General features: G+C 36.3%; 1 protein-coding gene, 2 long non-coding RNA genes and 1 other non-coding gene across 5 annotated transcripts; 2 read left to right on the top strand and 2 right to left on the bottom strand.

Moving 5' to 3' along the window:
• Nucleotides 1-1,743: 1,743 nt before the first annotated feature.
• On the bottom strand, nucleotides 1,744-2,637 carry LOC106436086. 2 transcript variants are annotated; one of them, XR_007320433.1, is made up of 3 exons: nucleotides 2,433-2,637; nucleotides 2,135-2,317; nucleotides 1,744-2,046 (listed from the first exon to the last, which is right to left on the bottom strand). It is a non-coding gene; the product is annotated as an uncharacterized LOC106436086 (long non-coding RNA). The 2 variants fall into 2 exon arrangements; XR_007320434.1 differs by having other exon boundaries at nucleotides 2,135-2,445.
• Nucleotides 2,638-3,880: 1,243 nt separating this feature from the next.
• Nucleotides 3,881-13,263, top strand: LOC125583435. Its single transcript, XM_048750362.1, has 2 exons — nucleotides 3,881-5,058; nucleotides 5,197-13,263. Exon 2 carries the CDS (start codon nucleotides 6,524-6,526, stop codon nucleotides 12,242-12,244), a length of 5,721 nt encoding a protein of 1,906 aa, XP_048606319.1. The 5' UTR covers nucleotides 3,881-5,058; nucleotides 5,197-6,523; the 3' UTR covers nucleotides 12,245-13,263.
• Nucleotides 7,166-7,272, bottom strand: LOC125584737. Its single transcript, XR_007321646.1, has one exon. It is a non-coding gene; the product is annotated as a small nucleolar RNA R71 (small nucleolar RNA).
• Nucleotides 13,264-13,776: 513 nt separating the features above from the next.
• On the top strand, nucleotides 13,777-16,298 carry LOC125583436. The gene is made up of 2 exons (XR_007320432.1): nucleotides 13,777-14,325; nucleotides 14,464-16,298. It is a non-coding gene; the product is annotated as an uncharacterized LOC125583436 (long non-coding RNA).
• Nucleotides 16,299-17,752: the final 1,454 nt, after the last annotated feature.

The raw sequence follows: 17,752 nt of genomic DNA, 5'->3' as shown, positions 1-17,752 counted from the left end.
GCACTTTTTTTTCTTTCTGAAACACTGTTTTATGACCAAAATAATATCCAAATATGAAAATGACCTAACTAGCACCAATTTGTTTTTTGAAAATGACCAAAATGACACTCAAACACTATTTTTATGACCAAAATGACACCCAGATATGAAAATGACCTAACTAGCACCATTTGTTTTTAAAAAAATGACCAAAATGACACCCAAAGATGAAAAAGAAAAAATCTATGTTTTTATTTTAGAATATATGTTTAAATGTTTACTTTTTATGTTTTATTTAATAACTAAAATGCATCTTTCAAAAAATAATATTTTAATTTTTTTTTAAGAACCCCAAAATAAAAACCTCCCATTGGAGCACGAAAATGTTCGGGGTGCTTAGCGTTGCATCTTAAATCACTTTTACAACTTAAAATTATTAAAAAAAGAATAAGCACCCCTATTTCGGGTTTTGGGTTAGTGGATCAAAATGACCAAAATGTTTCATTAAAGAGGTAAATATACATTTATACCCTTAGGGTTAACAAATCCAAACCTTAGGGTTTAGAGTTAAGGGGTAGAGATTTGAGATTGAAGTTTAAAATTTTATAAAATAAAAAATAAATATTAAAAATTTGAAAATAAAAATTTTAAAAATAGTTTCAAAAAATATTTTCGAATTACAAAACGAAAAATGAAAAAAATTTCGAAAAAAAAATTTCAAAAAAAAAAATTTATAAAAAAGTTCGAATTTGAAAACATATATTCTAAAACTATAAATTATTATTATTATTATTATTTTTTTATATATCTAGGGTATTAGTGTCATTTTACCTGTTAAATGAAACATTTTGGTCATTTTCCTCCTTGTGGTCTATTTTTGTGGCCAAAACTTGAAAATTGTCTATTTAGGAGAATTGTCTTTTTCAAAAATATCTTCTTCATTAAGAGACAAGAGACTCTTATACACTTACTCTATATAGATAATAAATAATTATTTAAATAAAAGATAAAGTAAAAATAAAATTAAAAATATTTTTTTTTTATGTTTTCGAATTATACTTTTTCAAATTCAATTTTTTTTTTTGAAATTCAAAAATTTTGAAACTATTTTTTAAATTTTTTAATTTTTAAAAAAAAAATACTTATTAAAACCGTAAACTCTACATTCCAAAAATCATACCCCATCCCTCAACTCAAAACTCAAAACCTAGATTAGTTAACCACATGTTTAAAAAATAAACCCCAGGTTTATAAGTGAAGAAAAAAATGGTTAACGTAAACATGCAAATGGTATTGTGAATGTGGTCGTTTTGGCAATTTCCTTTTTTTTTAATTTTTTTCTCAAATTTTAAATTTATTTTAAAACAATTTAAAATTTATTTTTTTTAAAACATTTAAATTTTATTTTAAAAAATTAACTCTACTTTTTAAAAATAGTTTTTTAGAGAAATATAGTTTTGGATATTAATATAATTTCACTACAAGAAAACAAGTTTGTTGCAAGGAAAAAAACTCTCGCAATTTCCTTGCAAATTTGCGAGGGAAAACGTTTCCACGCAAATTTGCAACGGAAGACGGTTCCTCGCAAATTTGCGACAGAAGAAGGTTCGTTGCAAATTGCGATGGAAAATGGTTCCTCGCAAATTTGCAATAGATTTACGAAACACAGTTTCCTCGCAAATGTTTTGAAAAATATTTTTAAAAATATATAATTTTCGTTATTTTTGACATTATTAAAAATTAAAAAAATTATAAATCACAAAATACAATGGAAATATATAATACATTGATTTTTTTTTTTACAAAATAATTGAATTTGGTTTACTAATAAAAGTTTGGTTTACAATTAAATCCGGTTGACAACTAAACCAGAACTAAAAAAAGAAGAAGAAGTAAAACCATAAAAAATACTAAACCTAATCTTCAAGCTTCAAGCCGCCTCCTCGGCCTAACCGGATCTCACAGCGCCGCTCTGTCACACCATCGCTGCACCACCAACGGCTTTTGCACCACCAACGCACCACCCTTAACCGGAGACACTCTCTGTCACACCACTGCTTCTCAGATCTGAAAAAAAAACAAAACCAATTACAAATATATAAGAAGATGAAGAGAACGAGAGAACAGAGATAAGAGGAAGGCGAAGTGGGTTGACCTGTGATGGTGGTGAGTAGGTGAAGCCAACAGAGAGCTTGACCGAGACGAGTCTGCCGCGCCTCCACCTCCGCTTCAGCGCCTCCACCTCCGCTTCAGCGCCTCCTTCGCCACAGCTCCTGCGCTTCACTGTCGTCGTTTTCCTCCAAGCCATGAACTTCGTTTTTGTCTTCTTCCACCCAAACTTCATGTTCATGTAGGGACAAAGAAGAAGAAGACACAAGTGATGAGAGATTGAGAGATAAACAATGTAGATAAAGAAGAAGACACAAGTGATGATAGATTGAGCTTGGTTTTACCTATTTCGTCCAGAGTTTGAGAGAAGCTATGGAGAGATTAAGATGAGAGATCGAGAGGAGAGAAGAAAAACAGATGAAAATGAAGATATGGTCCATTCGATTAAAGTGTAATCCAATGGACAGGAATGAATATTTGTTAATCCTTGTGTGAAAGTAGTAGCCAATGAGATTTTTTACAAATTTGTTTTTATTTTTTTTGTTGTTATAGAGAAAAAGACAAAAATAGCACTAAATCAAGTTTTTGTTCCCAAACTAGCATTCAAGGTCAAAAGTCACAAAAATAGCACTTAATGTTTGATCAAAAGTCACAAATTTAGGGTTTAGAGTTAAAGGGTGGGGTTTAGGATTTAGGGTTTAGGGTTTAGAGTTTAGGGTTTAGGGTTTAGAGTTTAGGGTTTAGGGTTTAGGGTTTAGAGTTTAGGGTTTAGAGTTTAGGGTTTAGGGTTTAGGGTTTAGAGTTTAAGGTTTAGGGTTTAGGGTTTAGAGTTTAGGGTTTAGGGTTTAGAGTTGAGAAATGAGGTTTTGGGGATAAGATTTCAAATTTTGAAAAATAAAAAAATTAAAATTTTCAAAGGATAAAATTAGAAATGTGCTATTTTGGTCATTTTAGTTTCTGAGTGCTATTTTTATGATATAAACTTAGAAATGTGCTATTTTGGAGATTTGCCTTAACGTATATGACAAGAGAGCGCATAGATAGGTCACAAAATGTTGTCAAGTCCCTTTCATAGTTTAGTGATTTTATTTTTGTGTTGTTTAGTGTTTTTTATTTATTTTTGAAATGTATAATGTAAAATTTTAAATTTTGTATATAGTTTGAGATATTATATATATATATATATATATATATATATATATATATATATATATATATATATTATAAAAATTAGATTTTATTTAAATTTTGAGTAATTGGAGAAAAAATGAATTTGCAACGAAATTGCGAGGATTCCCTTGCAAATTCATCGCAAATTTGAGATTTGCAAGGGAATTGCGAGGGATCCCTTGCAAATTCCTTGCAAATTCCTTAGTCAATGACTTTAGGGTTTCGTTTGGGGTATTGGTATATTTTTGGTGGACTAATATGTATTTTGTATTTGTTGTTTGAAAAAATAATTGACGTGAAATTTTGTTTCAATTTTTTTTTGGAAATATATTTGACGTGTATTTATTGTATAAATTATAGAGTTTTGATGTTTAGTACTTTGTAATATTAGTTTTAAGTGTCAGAAAATATTTATCCTGTAAATATTTAGTTGACTGATATTGATTAATTTTCCAAAAATATTCATCGATGTACTTGTTAAACACTAAATATTTTAATTAATAATTTTTTATTAACTTTATTTGATTTTGGGAGAAAAATGACAAAATGTACATACCATGCAAGTTCTTTGCAAATCTATTGCAAATTTGCGAGGGAACTGTAAGGAAACAAGATAGACATACAAAATTCTTGCAAATCCCTTGCAAATTTACGAGAGAAATGTTTCATCGCAAATTTGCGAGAGATTTGCGAGGACGCTGTAACTTCCATCGTAAATCTCACGCAAATTTGCGAGAAAAAATTTTCCTCGCAAATTTGCGAGAGATTTACGAGGATAATAATTTTTTTTGCAATTCCGTTGCAAATCTGTCGCAGATTTGCAAGAAAAATTTTCGCTCGCAGATTTCCCTTGCAACCGGCGTGTTTTCTTGTAGTGTTTGTGTATTATTTATATTAAATTATTTTAAAATTTTTATACATTCTAAATGCAAATGTCTACCAAAAGCTTCATACGAAAGCATTGGATAAAGAACATTTAGAGAGCATTTGCAACATCTAAATGATATTTTAAATGTTTTTTGAAAAGTTGTTGATTGGATAATTAGAAGTATAATGCATATACTAATGTTCTGCCAATCAAACATTGATTCTCTCCAATTGAGAGAGAGGGAGATCGAGAGGGAAGAGATGAAAAGAGAGTAGTACTAAAATGGTACAAGTCTTAGGGATGGGCAATGTAGATTTTGATTTGATCCATTATTCGTTTTGATTCATTTCAAAATATTTGATAATACTTATAATTTAACAAATCAAAACAAACATTAATATTTAATATTAATTTAAAATATATAAAATCAAAATACCAAATTTAAGAAATAGATCTGATATGATCCAACATATGTATTTATATATGCAACCGTCTTTCGTCATTCACATGGACCAAGATCTCCCGGTGTGGGCCACATAGTCAATATGTGTCTGTATAAATCGATGACAAAAACAAATATATATATTGATGTGTTGTGATTTTGCATAGTTTTAGCTTTGTTATTTCATATATATTCATGCATTAACCTTACATTTATTTGCATTTAGAGTCTATTGCATGTACATTTGCATCTTGTAGGTGTTGGATGAATTGTTTGGAGTTTTGGAGGTGATTAGAGCACAAAAGGAGCTTTCGAGGAGTCTTGAACCGAACGTGTGAAAGACAAGCATGGATGAAGGTCTTAAAGATATCTTTTGAAACTTGTCTTTTGGGAAGACATGGTAAATTGAGTTAGCTTTACAATGGAGGTGGTTTCAAGTCGTTTGGAGCTGTATTGAGGGATTTATGATCAAAATACTACACACATATCAGTATGACATTCCTAGCGGCCACCCTAGCAACATCAACAATAGCCTTCGAATTTTAAGCCTTTAGACTCATTTTTATTCACTTAAAACCTATAAAACTCATTACTATTCATTATTCTTCTTATTTTTGGTATTCTAAAGGTGTGTGCAACATGGAGAAAGTGGAGAAAACTTTAATGAGTGAGTTTTATCTCTTTAAAGCTTGCAACATGGGGGATGGGTTGTCTATCATGAGTTTGGTGGCTCTTTTGGCCTAACTTTCTCTACCTTTTCTGAAGAGGCAAGACTACTTTGGCCCTATGAAGGGGCAAAAGGTGTTCTATAATGGAAGAAAGTGGAGAATAACTTTTATGAGTGTGTTTTATGCTTTATGCTTTCACATGATGGATGTGTTGTCATCCTCCTTTACTTAGGCTATAAAAGAGACTGCAAGGGGAAGGAGGAAGACACAATACACAAAGTACAATACAACAAAGAGTAGAGAGTGAAAGTTTTATAGTTTCATATTTTGTATTTTGAGAGTTTGAGAAAAAACATTTGTTCTTGGAGTGTTCTTGAAGTTTATGTTATAAAGTCTTGTTTTCCTTTAGCCATTCTCTTCATCTAATTTCTGTTTTTCTTGTTTTCATATATCATATCATCTTGGGTATGCTTCTATCCATCATGGGATTAAGTGTAAACAAGATGATTAGTGAGTAATCACCCTTAGGATCAATGGGTTAGGTAGATTAATGGGTGATTAGGGAAGAGTTAAGGTGTTCTAATGGTTAAATGCTTAGATTTCTATGCTTACTAAGTATTCTTAATGCTAGATTAATTTTGGCCATTTTAATCTAGATTCTAAGTGTTTGTAGGGCATCGAAAGTGTTTGCATAATGCTTGAATGGACCTAGTAAAGCTCTAGCTTGAATAACCAAGGAATTGTTGTTAGGATTGCTAGATGGTTAGTAGACTAGAACTTAATGTATGTTTGAGTGAACAAAACGAACGGAAGTTGATGTTTAGTTCATAATTGCATAAGGGTTTCTACCACGGGAGTGGATTAATCTAAATTGAATGAAATCTAGACCTATAGAAAGTTAAGATTATTTGAAGTTAGACGCCTTGATTTAGAACTATCACCTTGAAATCAATTGTCTATATACCCATTGGTTCTTCTTTGTTATATTTGAATTAAAACTCAAGTTATTTCGCACTATTACTTGTTACAAACAAACATCATTTGATTGCACTTAGATTGAGATAAATGGCTTGCATTCTTAGTGCTTAGAATCACTAGAGATTGGATTGACATCTTAAGTACTACAACACTTAAGGATTAAACTTATCCTTTATCAAGTTTTGGCGCCGTTGCCATTCTCTAGATTGATTTTGACATTAGGATTTGGTCATTACTTGAGACTAAGTCTTATTTTTCATTTTTAAGTTACTAATTATCTATCTTCATCTCTATTTGGATGACAGGTGCATGAACTTGAGAAGCAAAGGATCAACAAATCTTGCACCAAGAGTGGACAACATCAAAGCCTTAGAAAGAGAGTTGGGAAGACAGAGAAGAGAAAGAGAAAAGCAAGCCCACTTACATAGATTGGGGCTTGAGATGGAGAGAAACCCGAATCAACCGGAAGGTGTCTATGAAGTTGATGATCATAGACAAAATGTCCAAGGAGTTCCTCCTGGAGCTGCTCAAGAGGAACATGGCCAAGGAGCTGCAAACCTTAGGCCTCAAAATCAACAACGCCTGGGAAGATCCATTGGCACTTATGATCAACCTAACATAAATGGGAATAGGTTGGGCATTAGGGCACCGCCAGTTGCCAACAACAATTTCGAGATCAAGTCAAGCCTCATCAACATGATTGAAAACAACAAGTACCATGGACTTGCCTTGGAAGACCCACTAGATCACCTTGACAGATTTGATAAGTACTGTGGCTTGTCAAAAACAAATGGAGTTTCAGAGGATGCTTTCAAGCTCAGATTGTTTCCCTTCTCTTTGGGAGACAAGGCTCACACTTGGGAGAAAAACATCTCAAGTGATACTATCACCACTTGGGATGAATGCAAGAAGGCCTTCCTCAACAAGTTCTTCTCAGCTACAAGGACTGCCAACCTTAGAAATCAGATCTCTGGTTTTCAACAAAGAGGACTTGAAGGATTTTTAGACGCATGGGAGAGATTCAGAAGCTACCTGTCTCAATGTCCTCACCATGGCTTCAACAATGAGAGCTTGCTAAGCACTTTCTACAGAGGAGTCTTGCCTAAATTCAAAAGCCAGCTTGACACTGCAAGCAATGGAAACTTCTTGGGGAGGACTGTGGAAGATGCTTTAGAACTCTTGGAGAACATGACACAGAGTGACTCTGTCTACAATGATGAATATGATAGAAGAGACAGAGGTGGTGGAGGAGAAGATATGACCACAAAGAGAGAGCTGAAAGCACTTCAAGACAAGATTGACATGCTACTATCAGAAAAGACCAAGAAAGAGGAGTTACATATGGTTGCTGAAGTTGATAGAGTAGAATGCCAAGAAGATATGTACTATGTCAATGCTCAGGGTACATGGTACAAGAAGGAGCCTGACTATCAATACCAGAACAACTACCAACAGAAACCCTTCTACAACAACCAACAGAAGCCATTCAACAACTACCAGCCAAGACCATTCTACAACAATCAGCCTAAGCCATTCTACAACAACAACCAAGGTGGTTACCAACCCAAACAGAACTTCCCTCCTGGATTCTCACCAAAACCAAGTCAACCTGCACAAGACCAAGCTGGATCATCAACACAACCTCCACAAGAGAGTAGTACTGAAGCTATGCTGAAACAATTATTGGAGGGACAAGCAAGAAGTGAGAAACAATTAGGGTATGAGCTGAAAAATCTCCACAACAAGATTGATGGGAATTACCATGATCTAAACAACAAGTTCAAAGCCTTGGAGAACCAGTTTGTCTCTATGACAGCCAGCTCAAGTCGCCAACAAGGTTCCCTACCTGGAAAGCCTGAACAAAACCCAAAGGAGACAATAAAGGCAATCACCCTAAGGAGTGGAAGAGAGTTGCCTCCTAAAGTTCTCATTAAGGATAATGAGAAACAAGGTGGGGAGGTGGTCATCAATGTAGATGATGATGTGGTGATTGTGGATGAGAAGACTAATGAGGAAATCTTGGAGAAGATAGTTGAAGCTAAGGGCAAGAGAAAGATTGGAGAGGAGAAAGTTGAGAACAAAAATGAGGCTGCTACATCAACAAAGGAGAAATTGTTCACTCCTCCTCCCTATGAGCCAAAGCTTCCCTTTCCTGGAAGATTCAAGAAGCAACTCCTAGAGAAGTACAAAGCCTTGTTTGACAAGCAAATGAGTGAAGTTCATCTCACCATGCCCATAATTGATGCATTTATGCTGGTTCCACAATACAGCAAGTTCTTGAAAGATGCTGTAGAACAAAAGAAGAAAGAGATGGAAGGGATGGTGATTCTTACTCATGAGTGCAGCGCCATTATTCAGAGACTGACTGTCCCAAGGAAGCTAGAAGACCCTGGTAGTTTCACCCTGCCATGCGCCATTGGACCTTTGACATTTGAGAGATGTCTATGTGATTTGGGAGCAAGTGTCAGCCTCATGCCACTATCCATTGCCAAGAAGCTTGGGTTTACACAATATAAAAAGTGCAAGATCTCTTTGGTGCTAGCTGATCGATCTGTCAAGCTCCCCATTGGCATCCTAGAAGATCTTCCTGTCAAGATAGGAAATTGTGAAGTGCCTACTGACTTTGTAGTGCTTGAGATGGATGAAGAGCCTAGAGATCCTTTGATCTTTGGAAGACCTTTCTTGGCAACTGCTGGAGCAATGGTGAATGTGAGAGATGGCACAATTGATCTCCACCTTGAAAAAGATCACACTCTCCATTTTGATATCAAGGAGATGATGAAGAAGCCCACAACTCAAAGAGAAATATTCTACATTGATGAGATGGATGTCTTGGCTGATGATTTCCTTGAGGAGTTAGCGATTGAGGACTCTCTTCAACATGCCCTGACCATTGAAAGAGAGACCCAAATGATTGAAAACAAGGAGAGTGATGAGCTAGTAAGAAGGCTAGATGTTCACCTTGAGGAGGATGGAGAAGATGAGTTCATGGAGTTGCCACAAGTGACTCAACATGCTGCCTCAGCAGACATTCAAGAGAACCTCCATGAAGCTGATTGGAGTGAGCTCAAGGCACCAAAAGTGGAGCTTAAACCTCTTCCCGATGGTGTAAGGTATGCTTTCCTTGGACCTAATGAGACATATCCTGTCATTGTGAGTAGTGAGCTGACTGAGAATGAATTGTCTATGCTTTTAAATGAACTTAAAAAGTATAGAAAAGCACTAGGATACTCACTTGATGACATTAAAGGAATCTCACCATCTTTGTGCATGCATAGGATACATCTAGAGGATGAATCTAAAACTTCAATTGAACACCAAAGAAGATTAAATCCTAATTTGAAAGATGTTGTTAAAAAAGAGATAATCAAATTGTTAGATGCTGGTGTGATCTATCCTATCTCTGATAGCAATTGGGTTTCACCTGTGCATGTAGTTCCTAAAAAGGGTGGCATAACAGTTGTTAAGAACGAAAATGATGAGTTAATACCAACAAGAACAATAACTGGACATAGGATGTGCATTGACTATCGAAAACTGAATGCAGCCTCTAGAAAGGATCATTTCCCTTTACCATTCATTGATCAGATGTTAGAGAGGCTAGCTAACCATCCCTATTATTGTTTCCTTGATGGATACTCTGGATTTTTCCAAATCCCTATACACCCAAATGACCAAGAGAAAACGACATTCACTTGTCCTTATGGTACCTTTGCATATCGAAGGATGCCATTTGGACTGTGCAATGCACCAGCAACATTCCAAAGAGCAATGATGTCGATTTTCTCTGATCTTATTGAGGATGTAATGGAGGTGTTTATGGATGATTTTTCTGTATACGGTTCTTCGTTTGCTACTTGTTTGTCAAATCTTTGCAGGGTATTACAGAGATGTGAGGACACTAACCTGGTGCTCAATTGGGAGAAGTGTCACTTCATGGTCAAGGAAGGGATTGTTCTTGGACACAAAGTTTCTGAGAAAGGAATTGAAGTGGACAAAGCCAAGATAGATGTCATGGTTGGTCTAGCTCCACCAAGAACAGTGAAGGATATAAGAAGCTTCCTTGGCCATGCTGGTTTCTACAGAAGGTTCATCAAAGACTTCTCCAAAATAGCTAGACCATTGACCAAGCTGCTGTGCAAGGAGATCATCTTCAACTTTGATGAAGAATGCCTAGAAGCCTTTAAGAAGCTGAAGGAGGAGCTCACCAGTGCCCCAATAGTTCAACCACCAGATTGGAGTCTACCCTTCGAAATCATGTGCGACGCCAGTGACTATGCTGTGGGGGCAGTCTTGGGGCAAAAGAAGGACAAGAAGACACATGTGATCTACTATGCTAGTAGAACACTTGATGATGCCCAAATGAAGTATGCCACAACTGAGAAGGAGCTGTTGGCAATTGTCTATGCCTTCGAGAAGTTCAGGAGCTACCTGGTAGGGTCTAAGGTCATTGTATACACTGATCATGCTGCACTACGACATCTACTAGCCAAGAAGGATGCCAAGCCAAGGCTGCTCAGATGGATATTAATACTACAAGAGTTTGATCTCGAAATCAAGGACAAGCCAGGAGTGGAGAATGGTGTAGCTGATCACCTTTCAAGATTAAGAGTGGAGTGTGGGATTCCTATTGATGAGGGACTCCCTGAAGAGCAGATTATGGCTATAGAAGCAATGGTCACAGCTTGTGAGACTGGAAGGAAGATTGAAGAAATGAAGGCAATTGATGAAACAGGCCCATGGTATGCTGATCTAGTGAACTACTTGGCATGTGGAAGGGAACCATTGAATCTGACAGGCTATGCAAGGAAGAAGTTCTTCAAGGATGTGAAGAGATACTACTGGGACGAGCCTTACCTCTACACTCTTTGCAAAGATCAAATCTATAGAAGAGTAGTAGCTCAAGAGGAGGTGGAAGGAATCCTCACACACTGCCATGGATCAGCCTATGGAGGTCACTTTGCCACCTTCAAGACTGTCTCCAAGGTGCTACAAGCAGGATTTTGGTGGCCCCATATGTTCAAAGACACACAAGAGTTTGTGTCAAGGTGTGACCCATGCCAAAGGAGAGGGAACATCACCAAGAGAAATGAGATGCCTCAAAATCCTATCTTGGAAGTGGAAGTGTTTGATGTGTGGGGCATTGACTTCATGGGACCATTCCCATCTTCCTATGGTAATGAATACATTCTTGTTGCTGTGGATTATGTCTCCAAATGGGTGGAAGCTATAGCCAGCCCAACCAATGATGCTAAGGTTGTCCTCAAGATGTTCAAGAGCATTATCTTCCCAAGGTTTGGAGTCCCAAGAGTTGTGATCAGTGATGGAGGCACCCACTTCATCAACAAACTTTTTGAGAACCTTCTTAAGAAGAATGGTGTCAAGCACAAGGTGGCAACTGCTTATCATCCCCAAACAAGTGGCCAAGTTGAGATTTCCAACAGGGAGATAAAGTCCATTTTGGAGAAGACTGTGGGGACAACAAGGAAGGATTGGTCTACAAAGCTTGATGATGCACTTTGGGCCTATAGGACTGCTTTCAAGACACCCTTGGGAACCACTCCCTTCAATCTTGTCTATGGGAAAGCTTGCCATCTGCCAGTGGAGCTTGAGTACAAGGCATTATGGGCTGTTAAGATGCTGAACTTTGACATCAAGAGTGCCAAAGAGAAAAGACTTTTCCAACTCCATGAGCTTGATGAGATTCGACTTGATGCTTTTGAGAACTCAAGGATTTACAAAGAAAAGACCAAGGCATTCCATGACAAGAAGATCCTGAAGAGGGAGTTCAACATTGGAGATCAAGTGTTGCTCTTCAACTCTCGATTGAAGTTGTTCCCTGGAAAACTTAAGTCAAGATGGTCCGGCCCTTTCAAGATCAAAGAAGTGAGGCCATATGGAGCAATTGTGCTTTGGAACAAGACCGGTGGGGACTTTACAGTGAATGGCCAAAGAGTCAAGCTGTACATGGCGGCCACACCTGAGAAGGAAGGAACCTCGGTTCCACTTACCGATCCCAAACCAGCCTAAACCAAAAAGGGGTAGTCAAGCTAGAGACTTAAAACAAGCTCACTTGGGAGGAAGTCCCACATCTATCCCTATATATATTACTGTTTAACTTGTGTGGTTTTTCTTTTGTGTGTTTGATAAGTGTGTTTAAAATTTTCAGGTGATTCTCCACTTAATCAAAGAAGAAAGATGGCCATCCAGCAAACCTACAAGTGTTAAAATTATTCAACTCCATCTAGCAACTCCAAGCTAAGTGTCTCTACAACCATTGGAAATATATAGTTTTCATGTTTGTTTCTTCTAGACCTCTTCTTTCACCTTGCTCTCACACAAGAGACTGTGTGAAGTAAGTGTGGGGGGGAGAGTCTACTTATCTCACATGTTTTCTGTTTTGTTTACTTGTCATAAGCATTGCATATCCATTTGCATAGAAAATCCATAAAAATTTGCAAAATTCCAAAAATTACAAAAAAAAAAACATTTAGTTATATCATTTGCATCTTTAGGTTTGAGTCTAGATCATATAGAATGCATAGGTAAAATCCTTACAAAGGACTCATGCAATGAACTCATTGTTGATACCCTTTTGAATCATAATAAGTAGCTTGAGCTTCTTCTGAATTTCTTGTAGACTTCGAGCCTTGAAAACTCCTCTTAAGACTCATTGAATCTTACTCTTTGAAACCAACTCCGATCTTAGTTGACTTAAATGAACTTAATGCTTCTTGCTTATGGTCTCTTGAGTACTAAATCATGGCTTTACACACACTTGAGCTTGTATAAACCGTTTTACCAATCTTTTTGACAACTCAAGTGGTAGTCCATACCCTAAACCCTTCCCTTCTTTCAAACCATCATTAATTGTTGAGTGAGGTCTTTTTGTGAAAGCTTGTCATGTGCAAAATCTTGAAAGTATTAGGAGCGACATTGATTTGTTCTCATCTCTTGCTAGCATTAGGACCTCTTTTGGGCTAGCATCTAGGATGGTGGTTGGAATGATGTGCTTTAATTATTTTGATCTTGGGGATTGAATTGGGAAAGATTATGTAAAGGAAATGAATCAAAAAGTGTGTCTAAAACAACTAAAAAAAAAAAAAAAAAATTAAGAAGATAGCTCAGATTGTGTCAATAAAAACCCCAAAAAGAAAAAAAAAAAAGAATGGGGAAAAGAAAATTTTGAGCTAAGATACATAGTTGTTAAGACAAAGAAAAGAAAAGAAAAGAAAAGAGTGTTCATTGGGTAAGAGATGAAAATGGGTGTATATTTGGGATTTGAGATGAAGAAAAGAAAGGGTAGAACTTAAAAATTGTCTAGGAAAAGGGTAGAATGATGAGAACCGATTTATGTATGCATTAATTGCTTCTTTTCTTAGATAAATTTTGCATAATGATCAAGCTCCTATTCTTGAGTGTAAGTCACCATAGCAAAAAGTATTTGGACCCTTCTCATTCTTCACATTAAGCCATTTTTTCTCACCAAACCAAATGATTTGGACCAATTGGCAATTTGCGAGAATTCACTTATGATATTTCTTATTGAATGTGATAAAAGATCAAAGGAATTGATAGGCCTAGAGAAGTTAGAGCTAATAAAAACATTTTGCTCTTGCTATTTGGTATGATTTTGTAAGGATATCACAACGATGGCATTGAAGAGTTTCTTAAGGTCATGAATTTCCATGTGTGTATTGAAACATCACTTCCCATGTTCTTGAAAGTTTACTTGAGGACAAGTAAAGGACTAGTGTGGGGGAGTTGATGTGTTGTGATTTTGCATAGTTTTAGCTTTGTTATTTCATATATATTCATGCATTAACCTTACATTTATTTGCATTTAGAGTCTATTGCATGTACATTTGCATCTTGTAGGTGTTGGATGAATTGTTTGGAGTTTTGGAGGTGATTAGAGCACAAAAGGAGCTTTCGAGGAGTCTTGAACCGAACGTGTGAAAGACAAGCATGGATGAAGGTCTTAAAGATATCTTTTGAAACTTGTCTTTTGGGAAGACATGGTAAATTGAGTTAGCTTTACAATGGAGGTGGTTTCAAGTCGTTTGGAGCTGTATTGAGGGATTTATGATCAAAATACTACACACATATCAGTATGACATTCCTAGCGGCCACCCTAGCAACATCAACAATAGCCTTCGAATTTTAAGCCTTTAGACTCATTTTTATTCACTTAAAACCTATAAAACTCATTACTATTCATTATTCTTCTTATTTTTGGTATTCTAAAGGTGTGTGCAACATGGAGAAAGTGGAGAAAACTTTAATGAGTGAGTTTTATCTCTTTAAAGCTTGCAACATGGGGGATGGGTTGTCTATCATGAGTTTGGTGGCTCTTTTGGCCTAACTTTCTCTACCTTTTCTGAAGAGGCAAGACTACTTTGGCCATATGAAGGGGCAAAAGGTGTTCTATAATGGAAGAAAGTGGAGAATAACTTTTATGAGTGTGTTTTATGCTTTATGCTTTCACATGATGGATGTGTTGTCATCCTCCTTTACTTAGGCTATAAAAGAGACTGCAAGGGGAAGGAGGAAGACACAATACACAAAGTACAATACAACAAAGAGTAGAGAGTGAAAGTTTTATAGTTTCATATTTTGTATTTTGAGAGTTTGAGAAAAAACATTTGTTCTTGGAGTGTTCTTGAAGTTTATGTTATAAAGTCTTGTTTTCCTTTAGCCATTCTCTTCATCTAATTTCTGTTTTTCTTGTTTTCATATATCATATCATCTTGGGTATGCTTCTATCCATCATGGGATTAAGTGTAAACAAGATGATTAGTGAGTAATCACCCTTAGGATCAATGGGTTAGGTAGATTAATGGGTGATTAGGGAAGAGTTAAGGTGTTCTAATGGTTAAATGCTTAGATTTCTATGCTTACTAAGTATTCTTAATGCTAGATTAATTTTGGCCATTTTAATCTAGATTCTAAGTGTTTGTAGGGCATCGAAAGTGTTTGCATAATGCTTGAATGGACCTAGTAAAGCTCTAGCTTGAATAACCAAGGAATTGTTGTTAGGATTGCTAGATGGTTAGTAGACTAGAACTTAATGTATGTTTGAGTGAACAAAACGAACGGAAGTTGATGTTTAGTTCATAATTGCATAAGGGTTTCTACCACGGGAGTGGATTAATCTAAATTAAATGAAATCTAGACCTATAGAAAGTTAAGATTATTTGAAGTTAGACGCCTTGATTTAGAACTATCACCTTGAAATCAATTGTCTATATACCCATTGGTTCTTCTTTGTTATATTTGAATTAAAACTCAAGTTATTTCGCACTATTACTTGTTACAAACAAACATCATTTGATTGCACTTAGATTGAGATAAATGGCTTGCATTCTTAGTGCTTAGAATCACTAGAGATTGGATTGACATCTTAAGTACTACAACACTTAAGGATTAAACTTATCCTTTATCATATCTATATATATATATATATATATATATGTTGTCAGAGTACAATATACGCTTTTCTTGCTTATGAGTATCCATCCATCAACTAATAAAGGTAGAGAGATATCCACTTCAAAGAAGAAATAAAACGCATTACCTTTTCATATATTTTCAGCTGAGATAAGCCATGTATGCCCACAACCCACAACTGAATAGTGGTGAGCATGATTCAATAACCGAGAAACATCATATGACATAACTCCACGCACTATAGACTGCATACAAAGTGATGATAAGCCGTGAATGTTTAATGGTAAAAAAACGCTGCAGAAGTCTGAACTTTTAGGCTGTGAAACAAACAGATGAAGCGTTTTTACCTTTTATCAAAAGTCATTTATTTGATTTATCCATGTCCTCTTTCTATCTTCTTCATCCTTTCTTTTTATGATCTCTTCGGTTTCACACTATCATACTTGTGGTTCTTTTGTGCCTGCTAAAATATAGATACCAACAACAAAAACCTTTGCACAAGGAAAATTCATAGAGGAAGTAATGTGTTCTTCAATTGATGAATCGAGGAGAATATATAAAAATAACTTCGTAATAAAGATTCAACACGACAATAACATTTAAAAAATATAACCAGAAAAAATATTTTAGTTATGAACGCAAGCAGAGAGGTACATAACAAACATGTGAATCCAGTAGGAACATATCCACTCCCATGAGTTTGTCGGGCCTCCTAAAAACGGAGCAACTGCACTTGAACGGTGGAGGAGCATTGTCCGCTCTTCAAATCAAAAAGAAAAATTGTTGCGTTAGCCATTTTAATGAAAATAAGATTACTGGTTTGTTTAAACGGAATGAGAGAATGGTTTTCATAGTAGAAAAACTTACTTTTTTATAGTCACAGTTCCACCTCCTTGCATGAGTGAAGCTCGTATTGAAGGAAGATCGTGGGTGATAGATTTAAGAAGGACTTTAAGAAGATGAATCTGTAACTGATAGTTCTTCTGATTGTTAGGAAGAAGATAAAACAACGCTATCAGAACTCAGGATGTGCCTCGATCTCGAATGGGGGAGATGACCAAAGGTTTAACCCTGATATCAAAATGGCGTGTTACCCCCGTGTTTACACTTAGAAATACTCGCGACGGGATGGGTCAATTGTGCAAAAATACGGCCTGAAAATAATACGAAGCCCACATGTACGTAGACTAACTTAAATGAAACGCTGCGGATTGAGTGAAGATGCTACGTGGCACGCCCAAAATCATCTATTATAGAAAGTGGATGCATGAGGAGTGCAAGAAAATCTTTTATATATAGATACTAGGGTCGGCCCGGGCTACACCCGGATTTTTTGTATAAATTTTAATTTTAATTATTGTTATAAATCATGGAGTGGATTACTATTAACCAAGACCAGAAGAGAAGGCCCATCAGCCACAACCAGGCACAGCCGCGGCCGCGACCAAGAGGAGAGAGAGTCGGTCGGTTTTGGACCGACTTAGGATTAGGACGTTTTCCCTTTCTTGTTATCTTTAGTTTTCCTATTTCCTCTTGGATTAGGTTTTGTACTCTTTCCATTTTATCTCTTCCTTGTAATCCTTATATAAAGGGAACTTATTATTCAGAAATAAAGACACAGTTTCCCCATCCTTTTACAACACGTTATCAACACGATAGACTCCAAAACCCTGAGACAAAAATCGAAACCTATAAACCCTAAAACCCGAAGCCGGCGGTGACGATCCTAGACGACCTCTGTCTCGTCTCAACTCCGATCAAGCTCAGCTTCAGACGTTCCCTGTTCGTGTCCAACGTCCTCATCCTCAGCTCAGCTTGCGTCCAGCTCAGATCACGATCCCGTCCAGACGCAACCACATCCGCTACAAGCAATAGCTCGCGATCGTCCTCGGCCCTGCGACCCGATAGGAGCCGTCCCGTGTCCGTCCGTCTCAGCTCGTCTCTGATCTTTGGTGGTCCGGTTCAGACCTACAAAAAAAAGGTACAGACTAAATCTGAGAACATAATGATCAAACCTAAAACCCCCAAATCCATTATTATGGAATCCCATGTTCTTGATCAAAACCCTAAAACATATAAATCTAAAAT

This window comes from Brassica napus, chromosome C3 (assembly GCF_020379485.1).
Source record: "Brassica napus cultivar Da-Ae chromosome C3, Da-Ae, whole genome shotgun sequence".
NCBI lineage: Eukaryota > Viridiplantae > Streptophyta > Magnoliopsida > Brassicales > Brassicaceae > Brassica > Brassica napus.
This window is presented reverse-complemented; position numbering and strand designations above follow the sequence as displayed.